This window comes from Pygoscelis adeliae, unplaced genomic scaffold (assembly GCF_000699105.1).
Source record: "Pygoscelis adeliae isolate BGI_AS28 unplaced genomic scaffold, ASM69910v1 Scaffold109, whole genome shotgun sequence".
Taxonomy (NCBI): domain Eukaryota; kingdom Metazoa; phylum Chordata; class Aves; order Sphenisciformes; family Spheniscidae; genus Pygoscelis; species Pygoscelis adeliae.
The window spans coordinates 100140-115686 of NW_008825556.1; the positions used below are offsets into that span (position 1 = coordinate 100140).

The 15547-nt window shown below is 48.1% G+C and overlaps 1 protein-coding gene across 1 annotated transcript in view; it reads right to left on the reverse strand.

The window, feature by feature from the left end:
- KRT80 (keratin 80) overlaps nt 1-7721 on the reverse strand; it is a 14958-nt gene extending 7237 nt beyond the window's left edge. Inside the window, exons 1-2 of the mRNA XM_009332241.1 lie at nt 7395-7721; nt 3620-3834 (exon numbers count right to left, since the gene is read on the reverse strand). Of these exons, the coding sequence (XP_009330516.1) occupies nt 3620-3834; nt 7395-7721 (542 nt within the window). The remainder of the gene's footprint in view (nt 1-3619; nt 3835-7394) is intronic.
- Between the last annotated feature and the right edge of the window lie 7826 nt (nt 7722-15547).

Genomic DNA, 15547 nt, shown 5'->3' on the forward strand with positions numbered 1-15547 from the left:
CACTGAGCTTAATTACAGCCTGCCACTCTTCCTTCATCCTCATTGCATCTCAGCCCAATCCCAGTCTGTCCCAGCCTGCTGAAGCAGCTTCATACATTGCCGGGCGCTGACATAATCTTGCATATTGAACAAACAACAGTCCTGACTGAAAGAGAGCAGGCCCAGCCAGCCAAACATGCTCACCACACGGCTCCAGAGGGACCTGGCGGCCGGGAGATGACTCACATGGGGATGGAGCATTCCACAAACACATTACAGCATTTATCTCCTTAGAGATAATCCTCAAGCAGTCATGCATTAAGGCGTAAATCCATTCCATCTCAATTCATGCACTTAAGACACACTTGAGACAGGCGTCTGGTCGCCTTGGGCTCCTTCCATAGGCAGTGAAGCAAAAGCAGAGGTGAACCAAATCTCAGGCAGGCTATGTTCCTCTCTGGATGTGCCTTCAAGACTACTTTAGGGTGACAGTATAGTAGTGGGATGGATCTGAGCCTGGTGGCATGAAATCATGTCAGTCTTCCTCTTGCAGAGCAAGGAAATGGGACAGGAAGTAGCTGAAAACCAACTGCAGAGGTTGAAGGTAGAGGGGTGTTGACTGTCTAGTTTTCAGGTGGCAAGATTTGACTAACACAATCTCTGGATCTCAGAAATGGATCCTCTAAGGGCTGTATGCCCCGTATTTTCCTGCAGTATCTCCCCAGTGCCACACCAGAGTAGGTCAGCACAGGCAAAAATTCCCTGCCTTCTCATGTAAATGGGTCTTTGCATGTGTAAATCACACGTGTGGCGAGCTGAAGCGAACACTTGTGCAGCTGTGCACCTCTGGGCAGTCATCCCTATTCGGGTATGTTTCAGTATTTGATTTTTTAGCTTGATTTCCTAAAGAAGTAGGGTTTGAGATCCTGTGCTAGCCTCCAACCCACTTCCCTGTCCCCTCTTTATCCTTCTCTGCGTTTGGAATTGCTGGTCAATGGCAACCTAATTTGAGAAGTAGGTGCAAGTGTCCTAGCTAGTTAAATCTCCTGTATGATTTTTGGAAAGCAATCCCTGGATAGAGAAGACAGATGAATTAGGGCCTTACAGAGCGGCACTGACAGGCAGATTTCACACATTAAGTGATCTGTTGGACAGCAGCCTGTTTGGGTGGTCCCTGTGTACATGGTGTTACGTCTGGAGTGCAGCAGCAGGGAGGAGAACACAACCAGTTAAATTTGCCAGTGAAGTTATTAGCTTTTCCTCCCCCCAAAAAATTCATTTGGGAAAAGAAACCTCCACAGGAGTTGGAAGCCTCCAAAATTTGCATGATTTAGGCAGACCATTTGCTCCAGAAAAACAACTGGGCTGAGGCAGCCTTCTCAAAGGCAGCGTGCAGGACTCAACAGAGCCAGTGGGTTAGGATGGGGTTGGATCGCTGCCTGGAGAAGGCTCAGCAGAAGCAGCAGTTCTCTCCCCATGAATCACTAACTGCTGGGAGCAGCACCATGGATTGTCACTGTCGCAGAAATCCACCTGCACTGGCTTTGGGTGTTAACAGCACCCAATGACAGGGTGGGTTTTGCCTATTTGCTGCTTAGGTCACCCCTGGCAGGGCTTGTGCCTCCCAGCTCACAAATGGGAGAAAGCGGAAGGGGAAGGCTCTGCAAATGAAGGAAAAGTGCTTTGAGGAGTAGTGTCATTTCTGAAGGCTGTTTTCCTGTGGCTGTGTAGTCCCACAAAGCGGGAACTCTTCTCAAGACTGGTAGTTAGGCTAGTCATAAGCTGGTGTCCACTGTGGATTCTCTGCTGTCTAATACTGTGCATGTGCACATGCTGCATCCTTATTCTCTGTGTGTGTTGGGTGTAGGGTGGGTCCTGTTCCTCTAGTCAGTATCTTTTTTTTTTAATTTTGAGGGATGTAGCATCCCTATCATGTCTAGTCTGTTGTCCAACTAGGTAGTAACTGTCCAAGAAAATCAAAAGGTAGGGGGAGAACACACAGACACCCTGTTTGTGTAAGCACCTTTATCCTTAAGAAATCAGGCTGGAAAAAAATAATGAAGTGCCAGGCATGGGCAATTAATGAGGCAATTACTGAGTACAACTATGAGTGCAAACTGTGAGAGCAGATAGGGGTGACTGATCTGACATTTCTCCACCAGCCCAACCATTTTCCTATCTGGGTTTTCCTGACTGTCAGGGAATAAGCCAAGAAGTATCTTTTATAACTACAGGGCCACAGAGCAGATGTTTCCTCAGGGAAGTGCAAGGAAGACCAAGTGCTCCAGAGAGGGATGACAGGTCTTAATCTTTTTAGGGCGGGGAATAAATGGCACAATCCATATTGTGGCTTTGATCGAAGCTCAGGGTTGCTACCTGTCAGCAAAGCAAGCATCAGTGAGCTCAAGTCTTGTAGTGAAACCAACATCCAAATAAAGATCAGACAGACACCCACCACGAGGAATTTAGGGATTTCTAGGCACCTGGGTATCAGCGTGTCACTTTTTGAAGGATACTGAGCATAATGATTTCAGCATAAGGTCAAGAACCAAACTCCTAGCTCCTATTCCTGCTCCGCCACCGGCTCACTCCGTGAGCTTGAGTAAGACATTTAACTGCTGTGTCTCTGTTTATATGTCTGTAAAGTGGAGGTATCAGTCCTTCCCCTAATTTGCAGACATGTTGAGTAGCTGGTTTAATCAAAGTCTGCAAAAAGCTTTAAGATCCTTGGGCTAAACTCTCTGGAGAGGGTACTGTTATTATTTATGCATCGCTTCATACATCAGGAACAGGTTTGGGCTATTACTACAGCGATGTCTATTGGTGCCAGCAGGGGGGTAGTCCCTTAGCATCACTGTTCTGTTTTGAGAGTGCCCATACATGGCTCTTTGCTACGAATCAGCATGGAAGACTCCAGAGAGCTTGTGTAGGTAGATGGGTGTAACTGTAAGGGAAAGTATCTAATTGTGGATTCATCTGTGGTATGCAAATGACACCGATAATAAGAAAAGCATTGTCTTCTTGAATGAGCCATGGCACATCTCAAATGCTCTTATCTGAAGATCTCAAAGTTCTTGGCAAAAGCAGCGATAAGCACATGGCAGCTGGTCCTCCCTTAAACTTTCAGCTGCCTCAATATTTTCTGTCAAGAGGTTTCCTGGGTAAAAGTCTGACTTCTTGGTCACAGCAGAATTTTGCATTAAATGTTGTGGGGTGAAGGGGGAAAGGAAGGGGTGTTTGTTAGTACTAAGCAGCCTAGATCCATAAAATGGTTTGGGGAGAAAGTCCTGGCTTGTGATAATAGTGTGGAGAATAAATATTTCTCCATTTTAGTGGCTGTCATTCCTGATAATACTGTTCTCCAGAGCCATTCTCTGGCCTGAGACATTTCTCAGATGCCCTGCACTGTTTGGTATTTCGCTTTTCATGGGTTTCCTTTCATCTCTGGTTAATCAGGAAGAGGCTAGGATGCTAACTTCTTAAATACACAGTTCTGTGCACACCAAACTAGGAATTTGTTCCTGGGAATAACAAGCTGTCTGTGTTAAATCAATCCCATGCTACTCTTTGTGCACACAGCTGAACCGATACCTTGCAAACACATTCCCCCTTGTAATATCCAGCTAGGCTAGACACCTACTTGCTTCGAAAGTTACCCATGGTGCTCAGGACCTTTGTCAGCTCCGACTCAAGATTTTCCTGCTCGTAGTTGAGCGCCTTCATCTCTTGATTCATTTTGCTCATGTACTGATCGTAGATGGCCTTGATGTCCGACTCAGAATGGGAATTGTCTTGATCCTTCAGGAAGTTCCACCTTGTCGTCAGGATCTTGTTCTGTTGCTCCAAGCACTGGACCTGCAGAAGAGGTTTCAGAGACATTAGTAACACTAACAGGCAAAAGCAAAGCTGACTGCTCCTGGCAGGACAGGAGACATTGACCTGGAGACTTTCAGAGTAGTGAGAAGCTGCTGGAATCAGTAGAGATTTCCAGGTAAGAATGAGAAATCTGAAAATTAGGCCTGAGGATGGAGGGTTATAGGGACTTTTAGAAGTTTTACATGTTACCTACTAATTAATTTCTTGATAGAACATGTTCACATCAAAATGAATGAGCATCTTCTTATTTTTCAGTGACTTAATAAAACTGTTCAATGCTAGTCCCCTTTGCCTGTGAACATATTGAAGCAAAGGCTGAAAATCCACCACAGCTCATGCACAGATGTCCAGGGTGAATGAGAGTCAGATTTACTACCTCGGAGTGGCACAAACAAAGATAACTCCTCTCAAATCTGTAGGATTACACCATGGTGAAGTTTGAGTAATGAATCAGAGTCCTGGTTTGTATTGCAAAGCAACATAGACAAGGCCTATGGGAACTCTAGAGAATAAGCAAAATAATTACAGACTCCACGTGAGGTCTATGTGTGCATGCACCTGTCTGCTTGAGAGAGGATACACTACATTTTTGTCCACCCACCGTTTGATGAATCTGGCACTCTTCCTTCCTAGTATTCACAATCTTAACAGTAATACTCAGTGTTTAACAGTTTTCATCTTCAAAGGTCTTGGCTAACTTCAATTCATTTATCTAATTGCTACCTCTCTCTCTTACTGTTCTGTGAACAAAACCAAACTCCTTCAGTCACGTTTTGGCTGGTGATTCGTGAGTTGCTTCCAACAGTGTCTTCCACTCTATCATGGAGATGATTCAATGCTGATAGTATGCCCTGTGTGGTGCGAGCAGTGGGGTGCAGATGCTATCAGGCCTTGACCTTCTGCTTGTCCTTCAGCTTTGACTTTCTGTGACCCAAAGCAGCATCAGTGCATTGAAGAGAGTTCCCAGCTGCTGACCAGTGCACAGATGCACATGGTGAGAGACAGCACCTTTCCCAAAATGCTTCTTGTCTGAACAGAGAAGCAGGAGCAGAGAGCAGCGAAGCAAAGCAAAAGCACTCCGATGCTCACAGTCAGTTTTCAGCAGAAGGGGTGTGAGTATTGGGATCTTCCAGGTCTCACTGTTAGAGACCTAATCCTTTCTTCCTGATATCTTAACACGTGGCTGTAGACATCCCATCAGTAGTCCAGTCTGCTGACTGGCTGCTTTGTCCTGGCACAAAACTAGAGTGGCACGCTGTGTGTGTGTGTGTGCATGCATGAGGCTGTGAACCAGAGGATGCTGCTGCAGCAGAGCCAGAAAGGGGCATTGCAAGTGGCACAAGTAAGTGGCCTCCAGGGCTAGCAGGAGCCAATTGGGCCATTTGTTCTCTCTATCTGAGGCATCTCAGGGATTGTGATGGAGCATCCCTCCGCAGGGCTGGGGTCAGCGGGGCTGGGGTCAACCTGTGGGACTGGCTGTAGGGAACAGCCTCTCATTTTAAGGCAGCTTCCCCCTTTGCTGCTGGGATGGTAAATGATTGAATGTGTTGACTGTTGTTCTAAGTCCGTCTTTGACCCTCAAATCAAGTCTCAGTTCCTGAACTTGCTCCTAATCCTTAGCTGCTCTTTTTCGCCCTCCCCCAGACTGCTCAGTTTCTTTCCTGTTCCCAAACCATACCCATCCACTGGGCTGAACTGCTTACATCTTGGCTTCTTATACAGCGTCCCTCTTAGCAGTCATTCTTCCTTGCAAAGAGTTTTAACATGAGCTTTGCAGCAGAAGAATCACCCAGATCTGGCCTTATTTCCTGGAAAATCATGCCTGAACACAGAAGAAGTGACCAAGGCTTGGTCCTCAGAGGCCTCTACCTCTGTGCTGCTCAGGTAGGGCTTCAAACAGGGGCTCCATGACTTGGCTTTTCTGTCTTCCACTTGGACATATCTGGATGGAAAATAAATGCTAGCAGATCTGGAACAGCCTGCTTGAAAACCATCAGCAGCAAACTCCTGTGTTGTCAACTATCTGAGGAATTAGCCGCTCAGGCTTGAGACCATCTGAATTCCTGATTAAAAAGACAAGTTCTCTTTGACAAGGAAGTGTCATTACTTTCCTCTGGAATGAGGGCCTAAGGCAGATGGCTGAAGTTTGCCACTTGATATACCACTTGAAGCTACAGCCTTCAAAGCTAAATGCAGGAGCTGCTAGCACTAAAGTCAAAGCCACCCAGCTAAGGTGGGGTATTTGTATCTTCTCTCCATCAGGCCCTGTAATGCACACTTAGCAGGTCACCAGATTGGGTTTATCAGTAAGCCTGCAGGCTCTCTCACTTCTTCCATCCCTGTTTGCACAGAACAGGCTAGTGCATGTGGTCTGGCTCACGTACATATTGTCACTGCGTGGTCTTGTCCCATCTCCCCTACCCCCATCCTTTCTGCTGAGGTCTGGTTTCTGAGCAGGGCTAACATCCACATAAACCCTGAGTTCTTGATCTGGACAGTCAAAGGACCAGTCCTGCAGCACATGCAACACAACCCCCCTGGGTGGTTTCCAAACCAGAGGTTCTGCAAATTCACATTGTGCTTGGAAAAGCACAGGCGTGGAGGCTGCCATGCTCCTCCATCCAGGGCCAGCCCCCTGGTACCACCACATGCCTGTCTGCACATGTAGGTGTGGTTGGTTCACAACTATTCAGTTTAGATAGATGCTGTGGGAGATGGTTCCCCTGCCCTTCTCCTTCCCAGTGTGAATTCAGGTCCTCTTAAAGGTAGAGTTAAAACAAAACAAAAAAAAATCCCAAGCCATAGTAGCTTGGCATTGAGCGCCTGTATTGTAGACTGCAGTGAAGCAATCCTCCTGGGAGATTACCATCTGTTTACAGAGCACCAGGGCTTTGCAGAAACCTGCCTCGGCTAGATGAGTTGTTTTCCTTTGAGAAAACCTTCTGCCTTCTCATGGATCTTAAGAGATGAAAGCGACACTTTCTTGGCTAAGCCCGCAACCCCTCACAATAAAAACCACAGAGGAGGGAGGTGGGTGGGGGGTCTCCCTTGCCCACCGCATTGCTATAGAGGTGAATTTCCAGCTCTCTTTAGCAGTTGGAGAATAATTTGAGCTGCTGCCTTAATCAGCGTCACCGCCCATGGCTGTTTGTCCACTGTGGGAGCCAAGGCCTGCTCTGTCCGGCACCATGCCTGCATGGCCCTGCCTTTGCTGCTCAGGCAGGGCAGGGTCCCCAAGGGCAGAGCTGCCTGCCCTCCCTAGGGACCCATGGGGTGACAGGCGCAGCAAAGGAGATGCATGGGCTACCTGATGCCACTGACTACAGATGTGTCCCAGCTTCACCTAGAGATGATGCTAACCCTTGTTAAAACAGATAGCACTGAAGGGATAACTAATTGGGTAATTAGCCTAATATTCAGAGCCTGGCAATGATTAGCTGAAGGCCTTCATAAGTCTCCCGAGAGACTGGTTAGTATTTGCTTCCCCACCACCACCCTCATCCCTATGCTGCACTGTGGTCCTCAGTAGCTCACCTTACCTTCTCAATTAGGGTCACAAACTGGTTGTTGAGCAATTTGATGTCCTCTTTCTCCTGCTGCCGGATGGCTTGGAAGTCAGGGTCAATATCAAGGTGCACGGGGGCCAGGAGTCTCCCGTCGATGGAGAAGGAGGGGTAAGAGGAGCATTGGTATCCACCATCTCCATGGAGGCTGAGAGCGCTATAGCCATTGCTGGCTACCCCGTTGGGACTGCAGCGGCCCAGGCAATCTGGGGATGTGCTGGCTGCTTTTCCTCTGCTCATCTTCCCTGACACCTCCCAAGAGGAGAGGGAGCCACTGGTGAAGGCTTTGCAAGGGTTAGTCATGCTCGGCTTGTGGCTCTGCAGCTTGAGGGGAAGGGAGGGAAAGGGGGAGGAAAAAAAAAGAGATGAAGTTTTCTTGCTGCTGCTGCCTCAAAGGGAAGGAGAGTAGTGGCACGCTGAGGAGTTTGGTCGGCTTAATTCCTGTCTCCTCAGCTCGTGGGTTGGCTAATGAATTACAAGCACCTGTTCTCCTATGTTCATTAAACGGAGGAGGGTGTAACCATTGATGTAATCCAGATCAACCTGTTGGCTTCTTTTTTTTTTTTTTTTTTTTTCCCCTCCTCTCTCTGTACCCTCCTTTCTTCAGGAGCTTGTTTGTGTGGTGAGGGCATAGGCACTCGCAGCAAAAACAAATCACTCACAGGTAATTCGCTGGGCCCCAAGCGGCTGCTTTCCTCATCCTTAAATGGTGAAGAAAGCAATCAAAGGTGCTGGGCTGCAGCAGGCTTGGGAAGAACAGCTCTAAGCATGGCTGCTGCGCTAGTGCTTGGCGCATGGAGCTTGGGTTCAGCCCCTGGCTGGTTTCCAGCCAAAATCTGCAGGAAGGAATTGTAAACTTCTTTTTTTTTTTTTTTTTTGTGGGGGAGTGTATAAAATCATAAAGAAAGAGTCTGAATTGGCTAAGGGTAGGAGTTTGGAAATGCATCTCAAGCTTATTGTGATTTAGAGGCGCTCGTGGTCTTTCTTTGACCACACAGGCACATCACAGAACCTTCTGGTGCTCTGAGTGGTTTAGGGATGATAAGTCTGGTTTTGAGACCCCTGGGTGTGGGGACCAAGAGTCCTGAGGTTATTCAGTCATCTGGTCTGGCAACAATGGAGACCTTCAAAACCTCTAGACACCAAGTTGGATCTCCAAAGTGCCAAAGTCCATCTTTGATTGCTGCACTCCTGCTCCTTGAAAGCCCTTTAAAAGCTGGCACTGGAGACATCAAAAGCCACTGTCATTTAATGAATTCTAGGCTGCTAAGGTGGCACGCCCTTAAATACCTGTTTGGACCTAGGTATAAAGCGATGTTGGACGTGGCTTTCTTGAAAGCTTTTTCCTGCTTTAACTCAGTTTCTCATGTGAAAAATCAGGACAGAAGAGCACCCATTTCTGCCTCTTTCTGTCTATTGCATTGCAGTGTTCTCAGGAAAGGGGATGGTGGTCTCTGGCCAAAATTGAGAATTTCCATTTTGTGGGAAAGCTGCTGTTTTACAGTCTGGTTCTGCCCCATTGTTGTGGTTTAACCTCAGTCGGCAACTAAGCACCACGCAGCCGCTCGCTCACTCCCCCCCTGGCCCGGTGGGATGGGGGAGAGAATTGGAAAAGCACAAGTGAGAAAACTCGTGGGTTGAGATAAAAACAGTTTAATAATTGAAATAAAATGATGATAATAATAATAATATGATAATAATAATAATACACAAAGCAAGTGATGCACAGTACAATTGCTCGCCACCCCCAGCTTCTTGTGCACCCCCAGCCTTCTCAGTCGGTAGAGCATGGAAAACTAGAAAGTCCTTGGCTAGTGTAAGCATTACCTAGCAACAACTAAAACATCGGTGCCTTATCAATTTTGTTCCCATCCTAAATCCAAAGCACAGCACTGTACCAGCTACTAGGAAGGAAATTAACTCTATCCCTGCCGAAACCAGGACATCCATGTTGGACGACAAGCTGGGAATTTCCCTGCTGAGTGAAGTGAAAGAAGGGTTGGATCTGTCACAGACCTGCTTCAACAAGAAACATATCTGATGATGTAGTGCTTTCTGTCTTAAGAAGGACTTCAGGAGGAAGATGACCCATTCCAGTAGGGTTAATCTTTTCTTCAAGCATAGTTTCAATATTTTGCCAAGAACAGTGTGCTTCCACATGGCATGCCCATCTTGCCAAAACACCCTTTCCAGGGAAGATGTTTCTGCTGATGATCCATTTGAATACCAAGTCCCTCACTCAACAGATCCTTGTTAGGACTTTTCAGTTTAATCCTGATGGTTTATTTTAAGGATCAAAACAAAATTTATGACTGGGAGATGACAAAGCTCATGGCTCTTGAAAGGTGAGGTGAGATTATCTGTCTCATCATGGGCTGCTCGTTTGTGGCTTTGCGGTTGCAGGCAGATCAGTGTTCCTGATTAGCATCAGGTCATGGGGTCACCTGGCAGGTTTTTTTTGCTTCATCTGGTACTGAGGGCAGTTGTGATGGCTCCCTGGGAATGATCCCTCTGAGGGAAGGAGATGGAGGTGAAATTAGGCTAGTTCAATTTAATAGTGGCTGGGAGCAGTGTTCTGCACTGAGCTAGGCGGGCTATTGTATGATTATGTTTTGCAAGATCCCAGGAAGCACTGCTGCAGAGAAAGCACTGCTGGTCATTGCATCGGCAACCACATCGGCCTGAGCATCAATCCCTACTCCTTTCTCCTCTAAGTATCAATTCTTTTTTTCCCCCCCCCCCCTTTTTTTTTTCTTGAAATGAAATTTCTAACACTGGATCCAGCCTGTGAGGATATCCAGTTTGGTTGAAATGGCATCTCCTGGTGCAGAATGGCACAAAAAACTCTCCTGGTGATCAGATCTAATTGTAACATGTTGCTTGGTGCCTTTTGATTCCCGGTTCCTGTATAGCATTGTGTACTATATCCCACATCCTCTCTGTTAGGTGCAGGGGGCAGGGCTGAATCATTCTGCCACAGAAAGATGCAGAAGGATGATGGTTTAGGATTAAAGCTGCCTTTAATGTTTGGGAAAGGCAGGGTGGAAAGCCATTTTCCAGTGGGAGCATCAGGGCCACTCTACTCTGAGATGAGCAAGGCTTTTCAAAGTCCTGCCTCCTTCCAGAAGGATGGGTATAATTTGCAATAACCCACTAAGGAAAGTGTTTGCAAGTGGTCATCTCTGCTGGCAGGTGGTGTGAGGATGTGTGGGAAGAACTTGCAGAGAGAGGATTAACCTGCTTTCTAACCTTTCTGGGTGCCAAGGCTGAAGCTCCTGTTGTCCCACCTGCTAGGCAGAGCGGCAAGGTGGGGATCCAAGCTTACCCCATTAAGGGGAGACACTGCTGCTCATGGTGCTGGGTCCTAGGGGGACCCTAATTTCAGTCTAGCCAGGGCATTGCTCCATGGCAATAGCCTGATGCTGAAATGATACTGCTCTTTGGTATCACAGGTGCACTTAGCAGTGCAGAAACCTGTCACCCCATGCTGTCTTTTCAAGGATGAAGGGAGGACTGCTTTACACAGTGGCAGCCAAAGCCTTGCTGCGTGTTTTTCTCCCTTGCTGTCTTCCCTGCCCTGTGGGAGAGGCAGTGCTGAGTCAGGGTGTTTCTTCCCTTCCTGCCGATGTTCTCGATGCTCCTCCTTGGCCAGGTATTTGGTTCAATTTGGAATGGGCTGGTCTCCAAAATCAGGCTTTAAGATTTGTCACCAGCCTTCTTGGCTACACAGCAAAACAAGCTAAAAAAGGATGGGGACAAGAGAAGGATGGTAACAAGGTGGAGAAGGCTCTGGAGGATGCAATGAGGGGTCCAGTCACCTCTAGCTAAACTGCTGTGTCCTCCTACTCCCATAGTGTTGCTGCCTGTGTCCTTGTGGCCTGGTCTAGCTTGTCTCCTGATCCATTTGGATGGAGTCGTCACCATCCAAAGATGGTGAGTGGTCCCAGGATCTCCCATTCTGGATATGTCTGGAGCAAGGCAACGTGTTGCTTTGGGTTTGCAGTGTGGTTCTTTAGTAGGTTGAGGTTTGGGGTTGGGCACAGGGTGGCTTAAACCATCACAGGGTGGCTTGGGGGTGCTTAAACCTTTGCAGACAAACCTAGAGAGTCTTGTCACCCTTCCCTTGATGCGTGGAGATTTATCCCAGCCATCTGGAAAATCACCTTTTAGGGTTATTGGCTAAATAGGTATATGCATAGTGGAATAATTTATTTATCAAAATTCCATAAGTAATTGCTGTTTATTAAGTATGGGTAATGTATGAAGCATAAACAACGAATCAGCATTTGCCCCAAGGAATCCGAAGGATTAAGGTTAAGCAAGACAGAGACAGGGCTGAGGGATGCAGAGAGCCGTGGAGGTAATGAGTGGGTCAGCAGGATTTATTTAAGCCTCATCAGGCACGCGAGGAGCGTCTGGAGTGGGAACCGTGTGCGTTAAGCCAAATGACGCATTGCAGGGGAATGGCTGATATTCTGGCCACAAGTAGGACGAGGCAGAGCAGCTGCAGGTTCCTGGTTCCAGAGAGCAAGGTTCAGTCCACTTTGACTTCACTTCAGGTTTAAAAAAAAAAAAAAAAAAAAAAGAGGGCTGATTTTGTTAAATGTTTGTTTTTGTTTTGTTAAATTTGGCTGCTGGCCCTCATCCTGTGACAGGAGAGGCATTTACCTGCTCTGTGGCATAGGCTGGAGATAGCTTGATTATATGGCGTCACAGGCCAGCAACACTGCCCAGAGCTGGGTTTGTGGTGAGGGGCTTTGATTGCAGAGATGCTTTAGTTCAGCTCTGTTTCTCAGCCCATCTCTGCAGTGCCTGATGGAGAAGAGAAGGTGCTGGGCTGGGCTGGAGGCATGCCGAGACCAGTGCTGTGGTAGGACAGCCAGGGACATGCCAGTGACCACAGGGCTGCATGCTAATTTGGGCACCCATGTGGTTTGCCATTGCTCTCCTTGTCTGACCCTTCCCAACCCTGGGGGACAGTGGATGGGTGCTGAGGGAAGCACTGTAGCCACCCTGCCCATGCTGGGATTGGGGCATGATGGCTGGGGACAGGAGAATTTTACCTCAGACTGTGGGTCTTTGTGGTCCCTGGTTTGGCGAATGGTTGGGGATAGCTTTGCAGCCTTCCCTAGCTCCACTCCATCCCTGCTCTTGCCTTCTCTCTCACTTATTACTTCTTTCCATGCTCATCCACCCTTGTAGTGTCACGTTTCCATTCTCATCTCCTCCTTTCATTCCTTTATGTGCCTACCCAGAGCCATCCACATCCCCTTCCTCCTGCCAGCCCCCTTCCCTCCTTCCTCCTTGTTGATTTCTGGGTGAAACAGTGAGTAGCTAAAACTGCCGTCTAAATCACTTCCCCCAAAATAGACATCACTTGCAAAGAATTTATAGAAGGGTTTGGAAAGCAGGATGGGACATGCCCACATCTGCTTCACACTCGGGAAGGTTTCCAACCCATCTGCCGCGCTTTTGCTCACGTAGTTTCCAGGAAACTTCAGGTATTGAAAAAAAATAAGGAGGACTAATTAAGTGGTGGTGACATCACCTGTTTCTGCTGGAGCGCTGCAGGCTCTTCCCTTCCCACTGTACAAAAAGGCTGGGTGATAGCGTCCATGCCTGGGGCTGGGGAAGCAGCTGCTGGATGCTGTATCTCCCCCCAGGCAGCCGCATGGTATCATCTCCCAAATAAAGTGACTCTGCTTCATCTTAGAAACCGCTGCTTTATTTTCTCAGTTGAAGGCTGTCCCAAACTCTATGATTCTCCGTGTGTTCTCGGCTGTCAATCATCCCCACTTGTCCTTGTGTCAACCACCCTTTGAGCGCACTCTTTTGAGCTATGCTGGGAGCCTGAAGATTGCCAGTTCCTTTTCTAATAACCTGTCCTGTTACTTTGGCAAATGGCTTCTCCTTTCTCAATGTCCCTGCTTATAAAAAGAGCATAAATGAGACACACAATGTGAGGATTTACTGCTTAGCGTTTCTCAATCCACACTTTAGCAAATGACTTCATTCCTTTTAGACAGCACCCAGTATCCACCACTCTGATTACAATCTGGCTCTGTGCTCTTGTGTCACTTCTAATTAGGCATTTTGTTTCTGCATTGTGTGTCATTCTCACATGGTTTGCAGCATAAATAATGATGTATTGTGTTTCAGTGGGTACTGAGAAGCTTTAGCTCTTAATGAGGTTGCATGGATATTTATGAGGCCATCTACCTGTTTCGCAACATTCAGGTTCTGAGGCTAAAATACACTGGGATCTTTTTTTGGGGGAGAAAAGACCTAAGACATCAAAGTGATAGAAGGTGGATGTTTGCATCGGGAATTGCAGAAACAGATCATTTTGCCCCAAGGTGGGGACTGGTGGCTGATCAGAGCAATCCCAGCCTGCAGCAGCTTCTCTCCTAAAATTAGCGTAGCGGGAGTGAGCCCAGAAATTTAAGGGATGGCACATCAGGCGAGATGTCTTTGGGTATATTTTTTCTCTGTGAGGACAGGAATTTGGGCTCCCACTGCATTTATCTTCAGGTAGGAGCCACAAGCTGGGAACAGGGGCATGATGAGGGTGGGAATGGGAGAAGGGGATGGTGTCACTGCTTGATGCAGCTGTGTTAGGACAAACTGGGGGACAATTTGCTGTAGGATCCACAAAGATCAGGGTGGGAGCTCCTTGTGCTGGAGAACCAGTGCCTCTATGCTCCCTCATTTACGGCTGCCTTGTACCTGCTCTTTTCAGAGGCCACATGCCCAAATCATCAGGCAAAAAGCCTGAGGTTGGGGGTTTTTTTCCTGGCCACTTAATGTGAATTGGATCTCAGTCTCCCACTTTTCACCTTGTGCCACCAACACCTTTCTGAAATAAGTGCAAAGCGGGCGTTCGACCATGCCTACACCTCACGACAGCTTTCCTGGGGCGGTTTGTCGTGCTGCATACTTCCCGAATGATGCAACCCAACCCCTCCTCAGCACAGCCTGCTCTGCTCCTGGTCAGTGCTTGAATTACTGCAAAGGGGCAGTTGCTGTGTGCGTGGTTTTGGTGCTGGCTTACCCCCAGGGGCAAGTTAACTCCTGGAGCCTCCTCTTAGCAGTGCAGCATGCAGTTGGGAGCTGCTTGCTGTCCCAACGTGTCTGTAAGGGAAACTTTGGCACCAAATGGTGTGCCCTGTAGCGTAGCTCAACAGGTTCATAGCGTGCACACGGCGCAGGCACAGGCCCAAGTCAGTACCTTGAGGCAGAGGGAGGAATCGACCGCTTGCTTTGCTCTGTCTCGGCTTTGCGAGGACAGTTATGACGTGGCATGGCTGGGCTGCATGTGCCCGTGCGATGGCTCCATGCAACCCCACGTGTGTACGTGTGCCAGGGCCATGCCGGCACTAAGCCCAGAAGCGAGTCTGTAATCCCTCTTAAATCTGGTACCAGATCTGATTCATCCTGATTTTTAACTCCTGGGGTCAAATTCTGCACGACTGATTCATGCCTGGTGCATGCCTGGTGAACGCGGTAAGCTGGAAGCTTAGTCTTGCCTTGAAGGGCCCTTATGCCTTTTTTCATACCGGATAAAGTTCTTCCCCTGCCCCGAGGGGCTGTGCAGCCCACCGTACACAGGAAGGAAGCATCCTCAGCATCATGGAGAGCTGTTCTCACTCTCGGCACTATTTTTCCTCTTCTCCTTTTCCTGCCAAGGCTCTCTCCTCCCACGCTGTCCTCGTGTAACGTGGAAACCTGCCGCAAGTGGAGCTGATGGCTGGAGGTGGCTTTGGGGTGCTGGTGGGTGTAGGGAGGAGGCTCTTTGGTGCTGGGGCTGGAGGAGGTTTCTCTGAGCAGCAGGCATGGCCATGGGTAGCCCCAGCTCCATGCAATGCTGAACCTGACCTTCCCTTCCCTCCCACAGACCTGGAAAGAGTCATTTATGTCATAGGCAATGTGGGCAGGTGCAAGATAATTAATTATAATTATTATTGTCATTGTTGAATGTATTGATTATGATGGTGCCTGACACAGACCTACCACACCCTCCTCTGCCATCAGCACCCAGGGCTTGGCTCCCCATCAGGTCCAAGGCTGCAATCTTGCCCTTTGCTTGTACTGTAAAACCTGATACCAAGTCCCAAGCTGGGACAAGACCA